A 24,380-nucleotide genomic window follows, 5' to 3' on the forward strand; every position below is an offset into this window, starting at 1 on the left:
TATGGCAGGGTGTTACCACCACTTGTTTAACTAATAATAACCAACCGATCAGGTCAATTAATGGTGCAGGATTGGTAGGAGCAGTGTTTATAAAGACTATTGTGCCTAGCAGTTTTTAATCATTTAGCACTGTGTTAACTGTTTCCCATTAACACTCTCAACCCCACTTGATCTACAGGCTCATTTACATGTAAAAGTTTAGAACTACCCGAAATCTTAATGTGCCCTTGGCACATGATCATTTAATGTTGATCATTTGTCTAACCAGTTTAACTGTATAATAGACGTGCTTATTTTCAAGGCAAAAATATAGGAATCCATGAAACACCTTTTGGATTTGTTGTTGTGTTGTTAGACTGATGGGAAAATAAAAAGCAACAAACAGAATTAACTAGATTGGTGGAGCAAGTTACAGGCGGCCATTTGAAGGCAGAATACTAACGTCCCAGTTTTGCCTTGCGCACAGCACACGGTTGCTGAATAGTTTGGTCAAGTCTTTCCAGCTTATTTATGTGCGCTTGTTTTATTTCAGCAGAACATGAGCATCTGTAACTCTGTCCTTATCAACGTATCTGCTCTGCTTGAACCGTGGGCCTTTTTCGTCTTTGACACAATCACACTGACACTCTCCTGTATGGTTTGTCTCAGATGCAGCGCCAAGATACAAATTTTGGCTGAGACTCTTACTTTAATAGATTACAACTGTTTCCTTTCTTATACTATTTTCTTTTTTAAAAGACATTTTACTGAAACATTTACAACACAGACAGCTAAATTCCTCTGCTGAATTGTAATATTTAAATTGACACACGTAAATTAAACTGCTCATATATTGCAAAAACTCCATGCATGGTGTTGACCAATACATCCATTTCTCATAACACTGTGATTATCACTCATTTTGGTGATCTGTATGGGTCATTATTGGTTTATATCTACAGGGCAGGGAGGGAGAGTTTTTGTCAGTGGGCGAGCTACATTGACTCTTAACATCGGAGGGAGTGGCGCACTGAGCGGTCTGTTTTACGAGCGAGTCTCAAAAACGGTCCATTAATGCTGTTATTACAATATATCGGTGATCAGATTAGGCTGAAACTTTGAACACTACCTTCTGCTTTATATATGTTTTTAGGATTTATCAGTCTCAATAGGAAACATAAACTAGACAGTGACCCTCTCAGCAAATAGCTTTAGTCACAGTGGACGAGATTGATGAAGGAAAGATTGTATCCTTGAGAAGTTGTCATACTTTTCCCTGATTGAGTCCCAGTCCTTCACTTATTGCCCCCCTCTGTCCGTTAACAGAACCCTCTGTCCGTTAACAGAACCCTCTGTCCGTTAACAGAACCCTCTGTCCGTTAACAGAACCCTCTGTCCTCCTGCTTCTGGACAAAGTAACATGATGTGCTTGCGAGCGCCTTAGTGGCCCAGCCCTAACTTACACAAAAGGCTCATCATTTAATTACCTTCATTAAAAACTGTTATTAACAAAAAAATAAAAGTTAAACGATTTTGTTTTGTTGAAGTTGAGTTAAATGTTTTTCCTGCTCGGGCTGTTTTAAATTGATTGTGAGAAGGATGATCGGGTGTAGGGCAAGACAAGACAAGACAAGATAAGAAATATCCTCTATAAGTCCCACAATAGGAGAATTTGTATTGTTACAGAAGTAAAGAATAAAATACAGAAAAGGTTGAGATAAGCATCAATTAAAAAAAAAAAACAATACTGTGAACTGTCTTATCAGTGTCTTTGTTTTAGCCTGAAGTTGGTTCTTAGCTTTTCTGTAAGTCAAATAAAGTGCAGAGGTGATAACAGCAGGCTAATGATGGATGTTTGGATTATTTAATTTTTTCCTCTTCTGATGAAACGGGTGTTAATGTTGTGCATCAGATGGCTCACCCTGGTCATGGTCCTCCTTAGATCTACTATGAGGTAGTCTAGTTTATGGTGCGCAAATCATGATGCCTGTTACGAGTGATGATTCATCGTGTGGGTTTGTTGATGATGTGAAACAGGCAGAGGGACTTTATAGTTTAGATTTTACTGGTAAGCCTATAGATAACTGGCTGAAAATTGTCAAAAAGAAAAAACCTTTGAGCTGTTTTATTGAATTTCTGCCAAGATTTAGCCTACAAAATTACTGGTGGCTTTATTACTTTGATCATTTGTCAGTGAATAGTGTACAGTGTGTTTTCTTCCTCGTCACAAACAACTACCATTCTGCGTCCTTGAGTCTTTTCTGGCATACAAAGTAAAGATTTAAAACCTCCTATGCTTTGTTTAGAATCTAGGAGGAGTAAGGGTGGCTACTACATGATCCCTCTTTGTCAACAGCCTTAAAGTCATGCTTGTCATTGGCAGAGCTGAGGCTGTCAACTCAAACAGGGAGGAAACACGCCTGGCTGAAAATCAGCTTGTTTCAATACTTAAAGCTTTTGGACTTTGATGAATCACAGACTGTAGTCACATTTTATTGTGGTGGTTCTCAATGAAAGCACACTTTTTCACACACCTGTATTTTACCATTCCAAAAGGCATCAGGCTGAGCATGTTGAAAACATGGACAGGATAGTGTCATATCCTCTGTAGTGCACAGTATTTTTTTTAACGTAACTCAATTTGTGTTTCTGGTCTAGAAGAAGCCTCAGTGGTGAGGTGCTTTAAACCTACATTTAAAACATTCAGGAGGGGGTAACTCTTCTGTTTGCAAAATAAGGACTTTAGTTTAGAGGTGTCGGATCAAAATTCTGTCTCATAAATCCCCAGTAAGGTTTATTTTATTTTTTATACCAATGGCTAGTTACAATATTCTTAATTCTAGTCATTATTTTCATGGCATGATGTGCATTTTGTAAATTATTATCGGTTTAAAAGTTAAATAAAGCAGATCTGGCTTGGAGCAAGGCTGTCTTGATTTGTTACCGTAGCGAAAAAGGATTGCCCCCTCGTGAAATGCAGTGTTTTAGGCAGCCTCTATACCAACAAGTTACACTACCGTCTCATACAAACTCTTACATTCACTTACAAGTTCTCCATCCTCAATGATCAATCAATCAATAAATCAATCAAGATTAGAAGTCAATCAAGTAGATTGCCCTCTACTTTTGTCTTTGCACATCAAGGATTTTGCTCAGAAAGACAGTGAGGGCAGAGAGGTGAGAAGTTATTGCTTCAGGCCACAATTTGGCAACAAGAGTTTTGTATCTAATTAAAGTTATTTTTTTAACCTTTTATCATATAATGTTTGAAAGGAGGTTGTTGCACATCCAACTATCACATGAAGGAAGCGTGTGGGACGTCCCAAGACATGGGAAGAGAGCGTAGTTGACAAAGGTCCAGAGGGACTGAGGGACACAACTGTTATTTTTTTTCTCTCTCTAATGAATGGTGATGCTGAGCAAGAATAGTGTAAGGGACTTTCTCTTTTCAAGGTTACCTTTTATCATACCATGCAGAGGACTTTTATTATTTATTTATGAGGTGTATATGTGTGATGGACAATATGCCTTTAGTCTAAAACTTGCTGGAGTGATAGATTTGATGAGCTATTGGCCCTGAAAACAATTGAAAAATGTCTCTATGAAAACAAAAACTAGTTGTTTCAGGTCAAAATTTGCATAGTTGACTCACACATGTAGATTATTAGCAGTTGAAGTAGGCTTCTCCAGGTTGTCTAGACTGGCCTAAGCCTATTAGGGGTGACTTTCTCTCATTGGTCATCTCATCTCTGCTGCTCTCCTCTGTTTTCATGTGTGTGGTTTTTGCTTATGCAAGTCCAATTTGTGGCCTACCAAAAAACAGACTCAAAGTAGAGAGTAGACGATGGCAGCCTGACTGTTGTGAACACTTAGAAACTTGAGCAGGTTGGTATTTATTTACAAACCCAGAAGTCATAGCAGGAAGGATAACTGAAGGCTGAATGTAGTGAAGTTTCCTGGCTGTTGGAAGTTTTTAGGTACATTTCACTGACCCGTCATGGTGTGTTTGTCTGAAGTCTGAATTTCTTAATCCTTCTTCTTCAATTTATGACCATCCATGTAGCGATGAAGCGGTGTATATGTCTCTTCTCAGCATGCATATATGTTGACCTGTTTTTTTCATCTGCTTGCGTTTTTAGCAACATGAACCGTGAGGACCGGAATGTGCTCCGAATGAAAGAACGAGAAAGGAGAAATCAAGAAATCCAGCAGGGAGGAGGAGGAGAGGCCTTTCCAGCGAATTCCCCTCTCTTTCCTGAACCCTACAAAGTGGTTAGTTTGTTGACCTCACATTCAATCTTGACATGTAATCAACGAGTCTGTTTAGAGGAGTTTGTAATGCCACAGGAAGTGAGAACTGCACATATAGTAAGGAACAATCATCTTGAAACAGTTTTGTCAACACATTTCTTTTGAAACTTCACATCTCTCCATGGCTTGGTTCACTTTGTTTAGCTTCAAGTTTAAGAGGCAAAAATGGAATGGTTTGGTGTTTTTTTTTTTTACGTGCAGGTGTAAGGAGGCTTTTTGTAATATTTGTTTGATTTTCATCCCTTTTTTTTTTTTTTTTAAAGCCTTGGTCTAAAAAAAACATCAACAACCTTTAAGCTGAATGTTGTGTACGTTTTTTTCATCTTAATAGTTTTTAAAAACGGGGTTGAAATTATGAATTGCAGTTCTTAATCACAACAGTTAGGTTTCATTTTTTAGAATATGCTTGAATCTGACCATATATTGTTAATAGAATACTTGATTTTCAACATTATCAGGTGTTTCATCCACACAACAACCTTTTGTATTCTGATCAAATTAACAAAGAAAACAATAACCATTTATCACTATTGGTATAAATGGATTCTACTGAGTGTATCTCATGCTTCAAAGACAGACGCTTTGAGAGTCTGGAAATGCTCGTGTGAAGTACCCTGAAAGCACTCTAATGTCACCTCTAAAAAGCTGTGCGAACCTGGCAAAAAAAAAAATCAGATTCAGGCTTCTATCGTTGCCTGTTCTTTTTTTTTTTCTTTTTTTTTTACAAGAATGAATTACTCTTTTGTTATTTAGCAGGATTTATAAACTCATCTGGATCTGTTTTTTTTTTGTGACGTGTCTGAACAAGTTGTACTGACAATGATGGCCCTTCTTTTAATCTAGCTGATCTTACATGCACTCTAAGGTCGCAGCACAGTATGCGGTTGTGTTAATCATAGTCATTAAAAACACTATGTAATGCTTTCTAAACAGTTTTGGCCTAAACTATATCATGAAAGTTTAACTGCACTTTAAGAGGTGGTTGAATCGACAACACCTGTCTTTGGTTAGATTTTTTTTTTGTTTTGCAAGCGAAGATGATCAACAAAGAACATGCCAGTTTCTTCCCTCTTTCCTCCCATTTCTTCCACCTCCTGTTAACAGACTCAAATATATGTAGGCCAGCCAGCTCTCACCCAGTCAGTGTTATTGTCGAGAGGATTTGAGTTCTCCGCACTGGTCTAATCTTTGCCACTAACCAGATTTGAGCAGAGGTAAGTGGCTCCTCTCTTTAGCTTGAGCGAGCCATCAAAGAGGCAGTGAGGAATGTGTCCTGACAGGTTGGTAATAGAAAGGCTACCAGAGGTGAGCGATGCATGCAGGCCTGTGTGTTTAGGACCACAACAAAGTGAACGCTGACTTTTAGGAAGTCCTTGACCTGTCGCACAAAAAAATGGAAGAGGCATGCGGCAAATTTTTTCAACATTCTTCTGCCTTCAGAAACGACTACAAAGCAAACTGAGGTGGTAAAATGTCTTTTAGCATCAAAATATGTTGAAAAATATTTCTGAGTCGCTGGCTCTTCTGCACTGGTATCTTTCTTCTCCTCATATCTCCTTATGTAAGCTTCAGTTGACTTTTTTTCCCCCCGCCTCTGTCATGCTTCACTTAGTGTAAGTTTACTGTGTTCTGCATTAAAAGGCAATGTGTTCAGGCAGCTGCAGCTGTGGCCTCCCAGATGTAGAGCAGCAGAGCAGGAACATTTTTATGGTGCAGAGTTTACACACTCGTACCTCAGCTGCAAAAAATGAAGGGCACAAAAGTATCCGTAGAAAATTTAAGTACAGCAATATTGTTTTTCAGTCTGGTAATGGAAGAGGAACTTAATTCTTATCTGATGTTGATCTAGTTTGTGATACAGTACATGGCTGCAGTATAAATGCATTTTTGTTAAACTCATGGTGGCTTCCAGCAGTAAAGCAGGCTTGCTAGGGCAAATTGTGGAGAGCTGTAACCTAACTAGCTCAGCTATAGGTATAGAATATATAAGCTTAAAAACTAAAAGCTTTGTATGTTATTTTTGCACCCCTGCCCAAAGATGCGTTGAGAGGACGTTTTGAAGGAGTGACAATCAGTGTCTCTTTCTCTTTGATTGTCTGCTGTCTGAAATGCAATTTATGGGGCAGGACCCAAAGAGTACACAGGGTTCCTCTAGTCAGGAAAAAGATAGCGCTTGTCAGTTGTTGTAGAGATTCCTGAGAAAGTTCCTGCTGAGGCAACTGGCTTTATGAAACTATATTTACAAAGATATTATCTAAGACTTCATGCTTTATCGTTCTTTTATGCTTGTTTCCAAACGTGCAGCACAGCATGTACAACTCACCAGTTTTGACTCTGCCAACAACGTGAAGGTGTTGCAATCACTCTTCATGCCAATGAGTGAGGTGAACAATCTGTTCAGATTTTTGTGATTAAACTCAAGCACTTTGTCTTAGTCTGTTTGTGCCAGATGCAGGAAAAAAAATCCCAATCATTTTATATAAATTATCAAAAACTACGTTTATTTGTGTGTATATAATTTGAAAGCAGCCACTTTGAAAAGTTGTCAGCAATGACAGAAGACTTCAGAAGAATCTAGCGGCCATTATTTCAACTTGATATTTTTGATATTTGGTTATTCAAACTGGTATATACAATAAGAACGAGTGTCTTTACCACTGTCTCTGGTGGACAGGTTTTCAGGAGGGGCTAACAGCTGAGCTGTCTTTGAACATGTTAGCTCTTTTTTAGGTTTGAATTCCTTCAGTGTTCATCCTTCACAAGGACGGGAGCCAAATTATCTGACCGGTGTCCTCCTCTCCAAAACAAACAGACCCAGTAATTACACCCAGTAAAATGCTGAATAAAGCAGTTTTATGTCAAAAACAAAACAGTGCTTCTTCTCTGCTCGCAAACCCCAAGCACTGCCTCGGAGCATCAGAGATGTGTCCAGTATTTTCAGAAAAGTAGACATATTTATGACACAACAGGGATCTTTACAATCTTTCTAAAGCATGTCAGTAAAACTGGCAATAAAAAAATTAATCCAAACTACCAAATAAGAAAAGGATATCATGCAAACCTTGACCAACTACACACATTGGAGCAAGGCCAGACTAACAGGAGGCAGTGGAGAGATCATGTTGTGACCAAGCTTGTTACATTTCCTGCTGAAGATCATGGCTTGAGTTTCTCCACACTCTAAATGAATCTGTCAAACAAAACTGAGGTTTGAGGTCGCTTTGAGATGTGAAACTGGAAACTCTGTACAGACTGCTGTTACGGGCTACTTGCAAGCACGTTGGCTTGAATCTGCAGCCTCGAAGTGATTGATTAACCACTGTGTTGGAACTGTAGTAGACGCTTATCTGTGTTCACAGATGGGTGTGGGCAGAGTTTGAACAAGCTGACTGTGTGATAGGCAGATTAGGCTTCTGTCTTTATTCAATCGATTATTTTCTCTATGTTCAGTCAATTATCTTAAATGTAAAACAGGTGACACAAGAGACTTGGATATAATTAGTTTCCTTTTAAAGATATAAATCTGTATCAATATGCAAAATTTGCACAATTTACTTATTTTGAGTTTCTTTGTAAGTGATTTTTATATAAAATGTTTTCAATGTTTTTCATGGAAAGCAATTAACCCAAGTGTTGATCTTGTGCCCATAATGATTGTTTTCTCTGCCCCCTCCTGTCTTCTCTGTTCATTTCTCTCTCACTTATTCCCCTTTCTTCCCCGTTGTTATTTTTCTCCCCTTCATCATCACACTGTCCTCTCCTTCCATTCTCTGCATCTCTCTTCAGTCCAGCAAGGAAGATAAACTGTCCAGCCGTATTCAGAGCATGCTGGGCAATTACGACGAGATGAAAGAGCCGATTGGTGACACACTTCCAAAGCTCGGTGGTAAACCTTCTAACAGCTCGTCTTCCTCTGAGGAGAAATCAGGTCCACCTTTGTTTGGCGGTGATCAGCGCGGTGTTGGTAGCGGCGGGAGCAACCAGAGCAATAAGTGGACTCCTTTAGGCCCCGCTGCTGGTGGATCTTCAACCCAGTCCCAGAAACGCTCTGGACTAAGCAGCCAGAGGGGAAACGGAGGCAGTAGCGGCAGCAGCAGCAGTAGCCAAAGACACGGAGGGGAGGTGCGCGAAAAGAAGTCAAGTAAACACAGTGGAGGGTCAGAGCACTCAAAGTCACACACATCGAGTCCGGCTAAGGGCTCCCTCAGCTCCTCAAGCAACAGCAGCCACTTGCGGAGCTCGTTGTCTGCCGAGCAGCATCACAGCAAAGAGCGATATCGTTCCAAGTCCCCACGAGACCGAGAGGCTAACTGGGACTCCCCCTCACGGGTTCACTCCTCCTTCCCCACCGGACAGCACTCGAGTCAGGCATTTCCCCCGTCTTTAATGTCCAAACCCGGCTCCATGCTGCAGAAGCCCACAGCGTACGTACGGCCTATGGACGGCCAGGAAACGGCAGAACCTAAGAGCTCACAGCCAGAAAGTTACAGCGGACAGTCACACAGCAGCACCATGGGAGAGATGAAGTCGAACAGCAAGGCCTCACTTTCCAAACTCAAGATCCCCTCGCAGCCTGTAGAGGTACGCTTTGTCACACACTTTTTGTTTTAAGTGTATTCTTAACTAGACTGCCTATGTACACTCTTTACAGTAAGTGTGTGTTTATGTATTCATAAAGATATACATCTATAGAGGAGGAGGCTATTTGTTGAATATGTAGACTAGGAGTGGCAGAGCACTGTTTATGGTTGGAGCATATATTCTTAATGATGCAATAACTGGAATAACTCACCTCTCAGTATGTTGCACACTGTCTGTTGAGCTCTCATAACATGCCTATTGGGTGACTTATGCTCCTCAAAATGGGCACTCACCTGCTGCACTGACACCATGTTGTTTATGAACACATGCTGAACTTGATGTGTCTTGTCTTTAGGGGTCTGGTGACGCCAACTGTGTGGATGAAATTCTGAAGGTATGTAGTTGTATTTGGCAAAAAAAAAATCCCAAACAGCTCATCATTTTTAAGAGGAAAAAGTCAATGAAAGGGCATTTCACATTACTCACCATAGACTAATTTGCACATTTTTCCCTGTGTGTGTGTGTGTGTGTTTTTTTCTTCTTTTTCTTTTAGGAAATGACTCAGTCTTGGCCCCCTCCGCTGACGGCCATCCACACCCCCTGTAAAACAGAACCCTCCAAGTTTCCATTCCCCACCAAGGTCAGTACTGCAGCAGGCGCTGTTTTAAATGATTATGTGGCAGAATTGCTCCATAAGGCTTTATTATTTGTTTATGACTTTTGTGTGACATAAAGCTCAGAAACATGTTCAGTGGTTGTCTGAAAGCTACTATTTATAGTAGTTTTCCTTGATATTCTTCCCAGTCAGTTTGGAGGATTTTAGTCCCAAACTTAGGCAGGAATAAACCCATCTTAATTGATCATTTCCTAAATCATTGATTACAATCAGAGTTGACAGACAAACTCAATGATAAGGAGTGAAATGTTAAATTTGGTGATGGAAATAATTCTGAATGTCTTTTTCTTTTTTTTTTTTGGTTCCCCTTAGGACTCTCACCCTTTTCCAAGTGGACACAGTGAGTTTCAGACATATTTCTGGTTCACAACCAAAACTTGAACTGAGTATTAACTTAAGTTTTTATTTATATTTTGTCCCATGTTTCTCATTAAGTGCTATTTGTTTGAATTTTAGAGAGAGGCAGTTCTTCCAAGAGCTCGAGCAGCCACCAGCCCAAAGCTTGCGATGACCAGCCCACGTGAGTGCTTCATCCTTTCCTCTCATCTTAAGCCGCTGCTTGTAGTTTTCCAAGTATTGAGTTCAACAACAGGGATTAGGATACTAATACAAATATTCATGATGAGCTCGGTCAGTAACCAGACATGCATAATGGTTGATATGATTGGCCTCAGTTATGTTGAAGTGATATCATTGATGGAAGCGGTGAAAAAGAAAGGTTGATTGATTTATTTTTCCCCGAATCACAGCATGCTTGAAGATGACCTGAAACTCAGCAGCAGTGAGGACAGTGATGGAGAACAGGACTCCGCCAAGAACGCCTCAAGGAACACATCAGCAAGGTAAAGCTCAGAGAGAAACAGGTTAACTTTAGTGAGAGTTTAAGAACTGAATAGTTGAAGCTTCTTTTACAGGGAGATGTTGACTTCAGACAAAGTTTTGAGGCCTTTGTAGTGTTGTGTTGCTCTGCAGTATTTCAATGGATGTATTTTATAGTATGTTCTTTATCTTAAGAAATATGATGCACAGGTTACATTTCTGCAATAGGACATTTACATTATTGTGTTTATAAAGGACTGCATTATAAACAAGTTTGTTTAGTTTTAGATTTGTTTCTAACTTTCAAACTGAGAAGTTGACCTGAAATTAGACGCACAGTTTTTAAACCCAGGACAAGATGTAGTTGTTGTAATACATCCATCAGTGACTGAAATTCAGAGTGGATTGTACACATTTAGCACTCAGTAAAACACTGTTCCACTGTCTTCTCGTAACATCAGCAATAACAGTGAAGGAGCGGAGCAATCCAGGGACGACTCGAGCAGCCACAGCGGCTCGGAGAGCAGTTCGGGCTCCGACAGCGAGAGTGAAAGCAGCACGACAGACAGTGAAGCCAACGAGCACCCACGGCCTGCCTCTCCTGAAGTAATGACTCAGCACTAACTTTTTCCAACAATTAAGAGCTTCTTTGTAATGATTTAGTCCCTGAATAACTAATGTTTTCACTAGCTGTGACTGTTCCTAGCTCCGTAGACCCTTCTTTTGGGTAAGAATTGTTAGGAGATACTGATTGTTCTTCAGGCCAGAATACCATCTTTTTACATTTATTTTTGTAGTTTTTACGAGCAGCTAGCATAATGGTTTAGTTTGAAAGACAGTTTCCAACATCTATGTGTTCTCCTGCTTCCTCTCAGCCGGAACAACCCATGGCCAACAAGTGGCAGCTGGACAACTGGTTTAAGAAGGCCAAGCAGTTCTCACCAGCCTCTCCAGTAGACAATAATGTTCCAACTAAGTGCAAGAAAGAGGGCAGGGATAACGGCTCAGGACGCGGCTACAGCAGCCAGGGAGGGAGTTCAAAAGACTCAGCAACACCCACCCCAAGCAGGGACCTACGGGCGGCACAAAAAGGTGCGGAGGGTGGCCGAGGCAGGCAAAAATCCCCCGCCCAGAGCGAGGGTGGCACGAATGCACGAAGGAGCATTGGTAAGAAACAGCCTAAAAAGTCTGAGAAGCCCCCAGTGGTGGAAGAACCCAAAGGAGGTCTGAGGGTGGAGAGTGAGCCGGCTCCTGAGATACCTCCTCACCGGCCCAAAGCTGCTACTAAAGGTTCTCGAAAACCAAGTATCAAAAAGGAACCCAAATCCTCTCCGAGGCCGACAGCACCCGCTGTCACCAACACTGCAGACAAACGCAAGGCCAAGGCACCCACAAAAACCTCTCAGAAGTCTCGGGAGTTTGTCGATACGGACTCCTCGTCATCAGACTCTGAGGGGAATGAAAGCATCCCATCCTCGTCACAGACGCCCAAGTACACAGAGAGTATAAGGACACCTGTGTGTGTGTTTTCTCCAATTGAAGAGAAAGAGCTGCTGTCTCCCCTCAGTGACCCAGAAGAGCGATACCCTGCGAGGCAGCCTCAGCAGCAGGTCCTACTTGTGAAGATAGGTGAGTTTAAATAGTTAAGAAGAAGAGAGGTCTAAATGACACATTTATCTCACTGTAGTCTGCGCTCTTTGTTTTGCCTTTTTCTAGCTGTAGTGTGCTCCCCTGATGCTTTTCTTGACTTTGGACCAAGCTAAATCTTCCCTTCCCTTCCTCCCCATTTCCTATAGATCTCAGCTTGCTGTCAAGGATCCCAGGGCGGCCCTACAAGGAGCCTGTGGAGATAAAAGTGGAGAGGGATGACTCTCTAGACAGGGACAGTAAAGACTTCAGCAAGCAGAGCTCTGAAAAGAGTTCTAGTAAGGCCAAGAGGAAACACAAGGTACGGCACTTGGAAGACAAAATTCCTGTTATTGTGATTCCATTCAATGTTAAAAATATGAATGATAATCTAACTTTTCAGAGCTTTAACTTTTTAGTGTTCTTAGAAAATGGACCAATTACTTATTAAGATGTTTATCTTTCATTATGGAAGAGTTGGAACAGATTCCCATTAAGCAAGAAAATACATTTGAATTAATTACTCTTGGTGGGGATCCAAAGTTGATATTTCCGTTGCTTTTTTTTAGCTGGGAAACTACCAGAGGAAGAAAAAAAAACAACTTAGTGATGAAACAGATTTGGAGAACAGCTTATCATTGACAGACTGTAGTACTGAATCTCCTGAGGGGTTTAATCGCTCTAGCGCAAGTTTCTTTGTTTCCAAATCCCTCGCTTTTTAGATGCATTACATTTCTTGATTTCTTTATCTTTTTTAGAATGACGAAGAAGGAACGAAGCCAGAGAGCAAGCGGAGCAAGCTAGAGGAGAAGTCCCTGTCTCATCACAAAAACAGCAGTAAAGAGTGCGTATTCTTCCCTTTTCATCCCTCCTGATTATCATTCACAGTAAACCGTCTGCACACTGACAACACTTGGCACACTTGCTGTGACAGTAGTACTTAATTTGGTTACAAAATAACGCTTGCCAGATGTCTTTTTCTCTGTTTGTACAATTCACAAAAGACAGCCTATAAACTCTTATGAGTACTATAAAAGCTCAGTGACGCTGTTTGTTTATTACTCTGCTGCCTCTCCCTGCTGCACCTGTTGACCTTTTATTCTAAAGAGCCCTCTACCACGCCCTCACTGTAGAAATCCTTCAACTGTTAAAACTCAATCTATTAGGGTGAGTGTTTATCTGCTACAACATTGGCCCATTTTGATAATAAAATACTGTATATATGCATCGAAATAGCCTTTTCACACATTCATGCAAATATACTGAAATGTTCAAAGCATTTGCATGTGTGTCCAACCAAATAATCGTAAATTATCCACATGAAGTCGAGGTGAGCCAATGTGAGAACGCAGCAGGTAATTTTCATGAAAATATACCGCAAGGGTGCAGTTGGGCTTGATTACCCGTATCCTGCAATAGGTGTGGATTCAGTTTTCTTCTATCTCATTGGTTTATTCTGCGAAAACATTCGATTACATGTAGCATGATATAAAAGCACATCATTGCGTTGGACACTGTTGCTCTGGGGAAAAGAGAAACGTTTAAGGGGCAGGCTGTCCATGTTTTAAAAGAGCTAATGAGGATTTATTATCCCACCAGGTCTAAGAGGTCTTTGGAGAAAAAAGAGGAGCCAGTTCCCTCTCCCTCCATGTCAGGTCTTCAGCGGACGCCCAAGGCAGAGCACCCGAGCAGAAAGAGAACGGTCAGCCAGTCCTCCACCTCTTTGTCCAGTGGGACAGGCAGTGGGAAGGAGGGAAGCCACAGCACCAAGAGCAACTCCACCTCCAAGCACAGAAAAGGAGAGGACAAGGGACGCAGCACACGGGACGGAAAGGTAGGTGTAAATATGCTTATCTGCGGGGATTTGTTGTTTGTGTGGATACCTGGAAAGCTTTGGGAATACTGGGAAGTATGAGTCCTTCGTCATGTTTGCAGACCGTAAAGTGTTTTTCCCCAAAGGGCCTTTAAACTATCTCTGTGTACTCTTCATGTGTATGACTTTAAAGAACATTCAAGCAGCTAATAACTAAATTGCATATGCCCAATTCATACACATTGAATAGTATTGTATAGCTCCCTGTACCCTCAAACTCACCTTCTCCATATCATACTCTACTTCAAACATCATTCCCCCACCTTTTTCCCCTGAAACTTAATTCCCTCTCGTTTGCGGTCCCTGCAGGAGAAATCCTCAAAGGGCTGTGATAACCAGCTGGCCGTGCCTCCACTCTCCACCGACGGCTCCAAGTCTCAGAGATCCAAGCTGGTGTTTGAGGACAGGTAAGAGGAGCTCTTTCTACTGTGGATAACCCCTCAGCAGGGTATAGCAGAAAGAACTGCTGTGGGGATCTAGAGTTGCCTTTGATGCATTAATCGTTGAAGGTTGGGGAGGTTGTGAATAGATGTGCCTGCATGCAAGAGAAATAATGTAGTTTTAATGTAAAAAGGCTATCCTATGGGGGGCTCTGTTTTGTACATGCAGTAAAGGAAAAACTGTATACTTCCAGTTTGAATGTCTTTTGTTTTAGGCTTATGTTTTATATAAGATAAGGATCCTAGGTTGTATGTTTTTTTTCTTCTGTAATTCATGTAGAAACTCATCCATATAACAGTGTTGTAAAAAGTTGTTTGTTAAATTGTTCATTTGTTCAACTTTTAAACTGTTTCTGTTTCAGGGTCCATTCAGCAGATCACTACTTACAAGAGGCCAAGAAACTTAAACACAACGCAGATGCACTGGTGAGAGCAAGCTCTTGACTATTTGCATGTGGAATTGAAATGCCATGGTATCAGTTGCTGAATGCAAAGCAGTGAGGGGAGAGGATTGTACAACAAGTTCTAGACCTGAGAGTAAAATAACTTCCTGGTTAGATTAATGCTGGATGTAGAAACACAGTAGAAGCTTTGAGCAGCTTTACTCTGTTTTTAAACAAGAATTATTTATTGACTGAATTTTACATAAATATTTCCAAAGCTCAATTATACTCTGTACTTTGAGCATGGTGTTAAAGAACAACAAAAAAAACACTTTCTTTCGTGGCTAAGTCAATGAAAGGTGAGGTGTTGTTTAACTGCAGTTCTCATATCAGTTACAGTGTTTCTCCTACCATTATATTAGGGAGGCGGCCCTTTTTTTTTTTTTTTTAAATTTCTTTTTTGGCTTTTTGTGCCTTTATTGTAGAGATAGGATGGTGGATCTAGTCGGAAATCAGGGAAACAAGTCATTTAAAGAGCCCATATTATGCCCTTTTTGGGGATCGTATATATTTAATCTATGTACCTACTTTTGTAAGTTCACAATAGCTAAAGTCTGAAAAAAGTGTCTGTTTTCATGTACTGCTCCTCCTCCTCCTTCGTTTCCGCGGACTTTGAATTATTGCACATAGATGTGCCTAAACATGCACAGGACACTTGGAAAACACACTAAAGAGCATATAAAAGCAGAAAAAGCATAATATGGGACCTTTAAGGACACCTTTCCAATAGAACAGGACAGCTGTCATTAAAAGTAACGCATGATCACCAAGATTCCTTCAAGGGTTTGTATCGTCGTCCGTCTGCCCCCCCCCCATGTAAACCTAGGGGAAACACTGAGTTACTCACCAGAGGCTTATGAGACATCATAACCGTCTGCACGTGAAATCCAGTCTAAATACTTGAAAAATATTTAGCTGCCTCTGGAAAAGGAAACTTACAAATACCAATTAATTTTTCTTTAATACACAAGAGACTCCCGTGATTTTTAAGTTCCTGAATAACTTGTTAAACATTTAATTCAAAGGTTAAAATAAACTCTTCTCATCCTGGTTATCATATCAATAAATGGTAACTATGAATAACATTTTTCTTCAATTAAGCATCAAAGAGAGAGTCTATGTTAAACCTGCTGAGTTTGTTCTGTAACATAGCCATGGTACTTACTAACTTGTGATTTTAAAGTTGCGGCGATTTCATTCAGTCCTTTCTCTTCCCTCTTTCACAGTTGGATCGTTTTGATAAGGCGGTTTACTACCTGGACGCTGTGGTGTCTTTCGTTGAATGTGGGAATGCTCTGGAGAAGAGCGCCCAAGAGTCCAAGTCTCCCTTCCCCATGTACGCAGAAACAGTGGAACTTATCAAGTAAGGACAAAGATTCATATCTGACTTTCACATCTAATGTTCACATCTGCGGATGAATGTTGTGTTTGTCTAATAAGACGACTACAAGTTTGACAATCAAATATAATCTGTGTTTATGTTCAGATACACTATGAAGTTAAAAAGCTACATGGCTCCAGATGCTACATCAGCAGACAAGAGGCTAGCTGTGCTTTGGTAAGTCAGCTGATTGACATCATGTGATCCATTTCCATCTCATGTTCAGGAGGCAAGGTTCTGTTTTAAGCCTCCAAATCAAAGCATTCAAATCCCTGCCTCTTTGATTGAGGGGTGTTGTGTATTCAAGCAGTCCACAAACTTATGGTCATCGCTTTCTCTGCAACTTTTTTAAAACAATGTGAACTCTCTCCAGCCTACGATGCCAGTCCCTCCTCTACCTGCGGTTATTCAAGCTGAGGAAAGACAGCGCACTAAAGTACTCCAAAACACTCACTGAACACTTAAAGGTGCGTTCAGTTCCTTCAATCTGAAAGAATATTTTGCTTGGCAAATCTTCAAAAACACATTCCATGTATGTTGTTTTCTGTGAATGCATAACCTGCTTCCTGTGCGTGTACATAATGCTTCCTCTCTTTTTGCTTCTTCAGAATTCCCTGAGTAACACCCAGGCTCCCTCTCCTGGAATGGGAAAGTAAGTCACATGTTAGAAATAATTAGTAATGAGACGTCAGTGTTTCCTACAGCAGTGCTAACATTTACAAAAGTAAAGCAACTTATATAGACATTTATCTCAATGCTTAAACGCTCGATCATTTCACAAAAGAGTAACCAGAACTACTGGACATATTCTTTATATGTAAATTCCTTCAAATCACTTGTTGACGTTTTCTTAGGTTACCTGTTTTAAGAATAGTTTGAAGCTATCAAATCTTACTGAGAGGCAATAACATCAAAAAACAAAACAAAAAAAACCCAGATCCAGTACCAACTTTCTAAATATCATGTGTGCTCTGTTTCCTAATGCAGCAAGGCAGCAGGAATGCCGTCTCCAGTGTCTCCCAAGTTGTCACCAGGCACTGCCGGTGGCTACTCGACGGTAAGCAGCACTAGCAGCGCCAGTTCGTCTGTAACCATACCTCAGCGTATCCATCAGATGGCCGCCAGCTACGTCCAGGTCACCTCCAACTTTCTGTATGCCACCGAGGTCTGGGACCAGGCGGAGCAGATCTCAAAGGAGCAGAAAGGTAAAACCGTGTTGATTTACTTCTTATTATTGCTCAATAGACATCTTTTTCAAACGTTTGTAGTCATTGTACTGTGAGTTGTGTTTTTGCTAAAGGTTACTTCTTGTTCTGGTCTCGTGAGTGTAATATCACAGGACAGCCTTGAGGGTCTCGCTTGAATTTGGCACATTTCATCCTCTTGGACTAAAAGATGAACAGATTAGTTTTTTGTAAGTCGAGGTCAAGCTCGCTGCAGTCTCAACATCTATCCCAGTCTCGTGATTGTGATATCCCAGGAACACCTGGAGGGAATTAAATTTCATCTGTCTTGTTTTTATTGAATTATATATGTCCAAGAGAATGACCCTGAAGTCTGAAGTTGATTCGGGGACAATCCCCCCCTCTCTTTCCGTTTCATACCTGTTACCAGTCACTGGTATTATGTCCTTCCTTCCTTCCTTAATAGATTCTTACTTATGCTGTTGTTTTTGAGTATTGTGTTCTTTTTTCAACAGTCAATTTTTAGGAAACGAGATGGATGTAAACTGCAACTTGATGTTTTGGCAGAAGTTTTTTTTATTTTTATTTTTTTACTTTATGGGAACTTCCCCTTTCAGGGAAAATCTACAGTCTTGAATGAGGTCATGGTGAACCTTGAGTTCTCCCTGCACAGATTCAGAATAAGATAGATTATACTAGTGAGACAGACACCTCTTTTAAGTCAGTCATGCCAGTTTACTCAAAACAATCTCATTCGGGATTATCCCCATTCAGGGAATTTTACAGCATCAATATATCTTGATTTAGTTTTTTAAACTGGGGTCTGCATTAAAATAAATTTCAAGTCATACCCCTAATGTGCTCACAGTGAGGCAGTTTCTCCAAATGTCTGCACTTGGGGGCGCTGGTTCAGCTCAGTGTTTGGAGCGTTGTCCCAAGTTAGAGTCCAACCCTTAACATTTGCTGAATGTCATTACCAACTCTTTTCTCCAAACATGTCCTGTCTATCCTCACTGTCGTATCCTAATAAAGGCATACAATGGCCCAAAATGGAGAGCCATACAAACAACAATTCATACCTTAGTTAGGTGTCTAACTAAAGGCTGGAACTAGAGCTTCTTTTAAGTTAAAGGATGATCCGACTACTTAACTGTGAGCAAATCAATCAATGAATCAAGCTTGATTGATATAGGACCTTTTTATATAAATCAAATGCAACTATTGGTCAATTGTGGCAAATGAGGCAGTTAACCCAGGTTATGTTATTCAGTCATGTATCAGTTAATACATACTATGTATTAATAAATACTGAAGATGTATTAGTGAGTTTAATGTTATTTTTCCTTCATTACTATGTAATGTTTATAATAATTTTTTGGAAAGTTGGTTTGTAATCAGAATCAGTTTTAAGACATCCTCTTAGGCTTCTGGTAATAGCTAAAATCATTGTCTTGGCCTAATCAGTTAATTGGTTAATTAAAATGAGTGGAACAGTCCCAAAATAAAGTCTTACTCCACCTTCACTGTCTTGTATCCTGATGGAGTTTGTTGTTTTCCCAGAGTTCTTCTTGGAGCTGGACAAGGTGATGGGTCCTCTGATCTTCAACACCAGCAGCATGACAGAACTGGTGCGTTACACGCGGCAGGGCCTCCACTGGCTGCGCCTGGACGCTAAGCAAATTCCCTAGCAAGGACTCGTTCCCTGCACGCTGCTTCCACACCCACACCTCAGCCTCCTGTGTTCAGCTACGTGTGGCCAAAGGACACACACACACGCATGCTCACAGACACACACATAATATACACTCATGTACTGTACACATTCACAGACAAAGTCCACCTCTGGTCCTCCTTGCACACGCAAAACACACATGTGATGGACCTCTCAGACATATCTCCAACACTGTGTCCATTTCCTACACCAGCTTGCCAAAAACACTGAGCAACCTCGGCCATCTCAACACCGTCGACAGCACCACACAGGGAGAAGCATCCAAACTGCAGCAACAGGAACAAAAAGAACTTCTCGCCATGCTTCATGTATCGGCATTCTTATGATATCTCTGAAGGCCATGTTTTTATCGATTCAGCATGGAAGCGCTGGCTGAATTATTTATGAATATGCGTACAATTGGGTTTGGTTTAAGGCTACTTTGGTTTTTTTGTATCTTTCTGTTTGACTTTGTTTCACCAAAGTACCTCCCATGAACACCAAAGGTGCTTTAAAAATGAAGGTTTCTCTTTATCATTTTTGTGCCTTGTATGTGAGCTACAGGAAAACAAACAGCCACCCCTCATTCAAGTACATTACTTTTTATTCTTCCTCTTTTTCTCCTGCTACGAGTCATATAATATATTTTTTTAAAATTGAGTTAATGAAAGCTGGCATCAATCATGTTTTTTATTGCAGTCTTTCAATTTTGAAGTTGGGTCCTGTCCAAGTGTTTGACATTTAGGAGAAGAGATGGCGTTGGCAGCAGATGAAACTACCACCCTGACTTATATTTCCCTCAGAGTCTCCTGGTGCATACGCCTTATTATGGAGCATGGCCACAAGAGTTTAGGACTGTAGGAAAGGATGACTGTGTGCAGCGGATAAGAACTTCTAACACACTCTTATTTATACATTTTTTTTTAAATCAGTTATTAGTTTTTAACAGTGTAACTTAATTCCCCAGGATCATGAACTTCTTTTAGCCCTGCTAGACTATTTTATGCTGGTCTTGTTTGATGTAAGGAGTAGCATGACCTCTAGGGGCTGCTATTGGGGGCTTTTAGAGTCTTGGCCTTAATAAAATTGATCACATAAATGTTCTCTCTTAGAGATTTTTCCTCTGAAGCTCCAAATTTTACTCCTCTGTCAATGTTTTTGTTATGTTACGCTTGTAGCAACATTGTTCATTGACAAATGTCCTCATGGATGAGTCACTTCCAGACAGTGTTTTTCTCATTTTGAGCCCCCTTGTTAGCTCAGAGTGTATTTTTCTAAGGATCAACAGGGAGTGTCTTAGTATTAAAAATCATTTCCACACATACAATGCAGTTACTTAACAATGCAGTTTATCAAATCTGGGCTTGAGGAGGAGGAGGGTAACACATTTGGCAGAGCAGCAGCAGCAGCGAAAACATTTCTGACAGGTAAGAAGTTGAGTGATACAGGTTAGCAGTGTTTAGAACAGAGTTTTAAAGATAATTATATATTTCAAAGGTAAAGTATAATGGCCAATATAGATTTTATTTATATACCAAGCAGTTGTTTTTTTTCTTCTTTTGTCCAAACAGAAGTATAATTTTACAAATGCATACTTTTAAAACAGGGTTGAACATGGGTTTTAAGATGCAAAGTATTTGTGTATGAAATTGTTCCTATTTAAATTTGTCATTTGAATCATGCTTGTATCACAAAAAGGTAGATAAGTCATGCCTCAGCTAGTGGTTGCAAATGTGGTACTACAGGCAAGGTAAAGTAACTAAGTAATGCCTGCTGTCAAGATGTGAACATATATTTAAAATTGGGAGTCGTTATCGAGCGAACTGTAGATGACTGGTTAGGAAAATAAACACTAACATGACCACAGATTAAAATAGACTATCAGCTGTTTGGTTAATGACATGAAGGACTGTATTTCTTTCTTTTTTTCACACTTACAAAACATGCTGGAATGAATGAAGCCTGGTTCAAACAGTATCCAAAACAACATTTGTTGATTTAATGATTGGAAAATGTGGACAATAAGAAAGTGCCAGAAAGTTCAGAGATGTGTGTTGGCACTTTTCTTATATTTACATAAACAAACTTGATGTATTTTTTGAGTTTGCACCTCATATTGCACCTTTTAACATCTTATGACAACAAATCACAAAAAAATCTTAAAATTTATTACTTTTTTTTTTTTTACCTTCACTGGCTCCCTGGCCTTTATTGTAGAAGGGGAAACTGTTATTTTCTCTTTCACTTGGAAAAGAGAAAGTCGGAGGAGGTATTATTTTAATCTATGCAGGATTTTTACAAACAAATAATAATTTTAGGCTTGGGATGTTTTACTCCACTCTTTTTTTTTCCTTTTTTTTTCCCCGCCTCAGTGAGAAACCTGTTTAACTCAAGTGTCCAATGCCTTTAGCTTTTGCAATTTTTGTGTACCGGTTTAGTATATATATATATATATAAATATGTACATAGATCTGTTTTTATAACCAAACAAAGATGGCTTGAGCCATTTTGTACTTAAAGCTGGAGGCCACTTTTCTCATAGGAATTCCTCTTTGGGTTTTGCCAGCCCAGTCAATGTCTTCATACACTGGTACACTTTGTAAGTACAGGTCGGCGCCTTGTGGTCCCTACACTATCTTGTAGTCAAATGTAAAACATTTAGCGTTAGAATGATTTTGAACAGTTTGCTACTCACACTTATTTATTTTTCTGCCCCTTTTCTTTTTTTTTTCTTCTATTTTTGCCGCAGAACCATTTCCTGAAATAGGAAGCTGTAAATGTATGGGGGTTGTTCATGATGAGATTTCATTGTAAGTAGTAATTAATATTAATTCTAACTTGAACAAATCCAGGGTAAGATGAGTTATTTTTTTCTCTTTTTGACATTAAGTAGGAAGATGTTAACACTTGCATGTTTCTATTTAAATACAAATGTATAAATTGTAAATATAACATTTCTTTAAGGGTGAATTTCTACTACAGGTTGACATTTTTATTGAAATTTAAAAATGCTGTAAATACATTTTGTGAGATACTTTATGCACATTTTTTTTTTTTTCTCTCTGGGCTTTCGTGTTTCTCTTCTTTTTCTTCTTCCAAGCTGTTACAGATGACATCCCAGTCTCTTAACACTGTATATCAGATTGATTTCTCTCGTCTTTTTCTTACTGTGCTCGTAAACTTTGTCTTCTGCTTCACTTTCTTTCAGTTTCATGGTCGCCACATAATCATTATTGTGTCTAGATCCAAGTGCAAATATTTTGTCTTCTCTGTATTTGATACAGAGGCGTGTACCTTTTCATGAAATGTATATTGTTGATCTCATGGGATGGATGGATTGTGTATACTGTCTGTTGTGTAAAACCATGTCTGTTGTTTCCTCATGAGAGAGATGTATTTACTATTTGTCCCTTTTGAACAATTGGTCCAACATGTCTTTTGAAACAGAGGTATTTCTCTACAGGTCAGAACAGTTGTAGCAGTTTATACAGTATGTTGTATAACATCTTTTTTCTAAAAGTTGTCTCTAAAGTGAGACCAGCAGCATACACTATGTACATTAGTCTAAATTGGATTAGTTTTCAAAGAACTGATGATAGAGATACTATATATGATGGATGCAATATGATAAAGGTACTCATGAGTTTGATCTACAAACTTAGGTTATGTAATTTAAAAGCATTCTTGTGAAGTGAGTATTAATTGTGACTAATGAGAGTCTGTCCTGAATATTCTTTGTATTTTGCCGTATTGAGAATAAAATATATATGGATATGTTTAAAGGAGTGTCACTGATTTTGTCTTAGAAGCATGCGACTGTTTACTTTGAGGGACCGCGAAAGAGTGCTGATGCGTGCAGCTCATGACATATTGAAGACTTCATTTACATTTGAGCCAAGATACATAAATATTTCGTGTACAGCCAACAATTATTCTCTTGAAAATAAAACGTTTTAAGAAATGTAGCAAAAATCTTCATCTTTCACACAGCATACCCTCCCACCAAGAGGCACCAGAGGGGTCGCAGAAATTTGGAGAGCAGAAGGGAGGAATGGAACAAAAATAAAAAAACTCAGCTTAAAACATTTTTTGTGAGAATAACGTTTTTTTTTTTGTTTTTTTTAGATGTTACTTATCACTGAATATTTAAATCAATGTGTTCTATTATCAATGCCATTCTTTCCATTTTTTTTTTTTTTTTACATCTTTGGGATTAAAGAGAAAATTAAAAAATAAAATGTTCACTGTTGATTATTTTTAAGAGAAAATAAAGAAGACATTAGATATTAATTGAAAAAAAATAACAATATAATTAACTGCTATTAAAAATAAGGAAATATACAAAGTAAGTATCTGTCTAATTTCTTTTTTTATATTTGCCATCGTAATGAACAAATCATTTAAGAAATGTTGTAAATGTTGTGTTCCTTGCCCCTGTTATGGACCAAACAATGTTTGAAGCAATGAAGAAAACGAGAAATGAATTTACAATAAAGATTTAAGCATTGAGGAAAGAAATCATAATACGTTTTCTATAGTCAGTGTTACTCACCAAAACTACCTGCTGGTATCCTTGAGGTCTAGTTATATGGGCATCCTCATGTGCTCCTAAGAGGTCAAAAGCTCCTTGTTTTAACCTCTTGTAAACTCGTGCCGTTGAGGTACAACAACAAAATATAAATTACAGTTTTGTATATTTGATTTAACGGTGCCTTTCATGGTACCAATGTGATTGTACATCATATAAGATCAAATGATAAAGAAGACATCAAAGAGATGAAAATACTTTAGTACAAGTATTGAAAATGTTGTTTCAATAAATTCATTGGTTACTTCTTCAGTTCCTTGCAAGTTAATGACCAACATTCAAAGCAGTGCAGTTAAATCACTTTTCACACAGTGTTCATATTATTCTTTCAAACCCTTGCATTGATTTAATACACACAGGCATCAGCCAACAACAGGCCTGTGCTTCAATTAGCTCTCAGTGATTCAATTGCCACCAAGTGGTCATGAGTTGATATTACAACAATCATTTCAGCCCTATCACTCCCGAATTATCATTTAGACCAGCACTTTTTATCAGTTGTGTTATTGCAATTGTAATACTAACATAATTATATGTTTATAACACATTTAGAAGGAACGAAGAAGTGAAAGAGTTTGAAGACAAGAAATGTTGATATTTTAAAGATAATTTGACTTCTTGTATTATCTGGTAGAAGAAGTCAGCAATCACATCTGACACTCAAAGTAAACTGTTTTAGATGAGGCTTAGGTTCTGTAAAATCATTATAATGATAATATGTCCAAATTACCTCATTGTGTGCATTGTATTGGATTTGTTTGTAATTGA

At 39.2% G+C, this 24,380-nt stretch overlaps 1 protein-coding gene across 4 annotated transcripts in view; it reads left to right on the forward strand.

Moving 5' to 3' along the window:
- The window catches only part of aff4 (AF4/FMR2 family, member 4), a 35,689-nt gene extending 12,883 nt beyond the window's left edge, over window positions 1-22,806 (forward strand). For 2 of the 4 annotated variants that reach the window (XM_020638315.3, XM_020638313.3), the window contains exons 2-21: window positions 4,119-4,251; window positions 8,077-8,871; window positions 9,227-9,265; window positions 9,425-9,511; window positions 9,860-9,887; window positions 10,004-10,067; window positions 10,297-10,389; window positions 10,828-10,972; window positions 11,242-11,995; window positions 12,163-12,314; window positions 12,751-12,836; window positions 13,592-13,826; window positions 14,175-14,272; window positions 14,668-14,731; window positions 15,975-16,111; window positions 16,235-16,306; window positions 16,503-16,596; window positions 16,738-16,781; window positions 17,117-17,334; window positions 18,874-22,806. In XM_020638315.3, coding sequence (XP_020493971.1) covers window positions 4,123-4,251; window positions 8,077-8,871; window positions 9,227-9,265; window positions 9,425-9,511; window positions 9,860-9,887; window positions 10,004-10,067; window positions 10,297-10,389; window positions 10,828-10,972; window positions 11,242-11,995; window positions 12,163-12,314; window positions 12,751-12,836; window positions 13,592-13,826; window positions 14,175-14,272; window positions 14,668-14,731; window positions 15,975-16,111; window positions 16,235-16,306; window positions 16,503-16,596; window positions 16,738-16,781; window positions 17,117-17,334; window positions 18,874-19,001 — 3,462 coding nt within the window. In that variant the 5' untranslated portion in view covers window positions 4,119-4,122 and the 3' untranslated portion in view covers window positions 19,002-22,806. Of the gene's footprint in view, window positions 1-4,118; window positions 4,252-8,076; window positions 8,872-9,226; window positions 9,266-9,424; window positions 9,512-9,859; window positions 9,888-10,003; window positions 10,068-10,296; window positions 10,390-10,827; window positions 10,973-11,241; window positions 11,996-12,162; window positions 12,315-12,750; window positions 12,837-13,591; window positions 13,827-14,174; window positions 14,273-14,667; window positions 14,732-15,974; window positions 16,112-16,234; window positions 16,307-16,502; window positions 16,597-16,737; window positions 16,782-17,116; window positions 17,335-18,873 lie in introns of those variants that run through there. The other 2 variants (XM_020638314.3, XM_065962844.1) reach the window with 2 other exon arrangements.
- The last annotated feature ends 1,574 nt before the right edge of the window (window positions 22,807-24,380 follow it).

The sequence above is a fragment of the Labrus bergylta genome, chromosome 14, assembly GCF_963930695.1.
Source record: "Labrus bergylta chromosome 14, fLabBer1.1, whole genome shotgun sequence".
In the NCBI taxonomy this organism is placed as follows: Eukaryota; Metazoa; Chordata; class Actinopteri; order Labriformes; family Labridae; genus Labrus; species Labrus bergylta.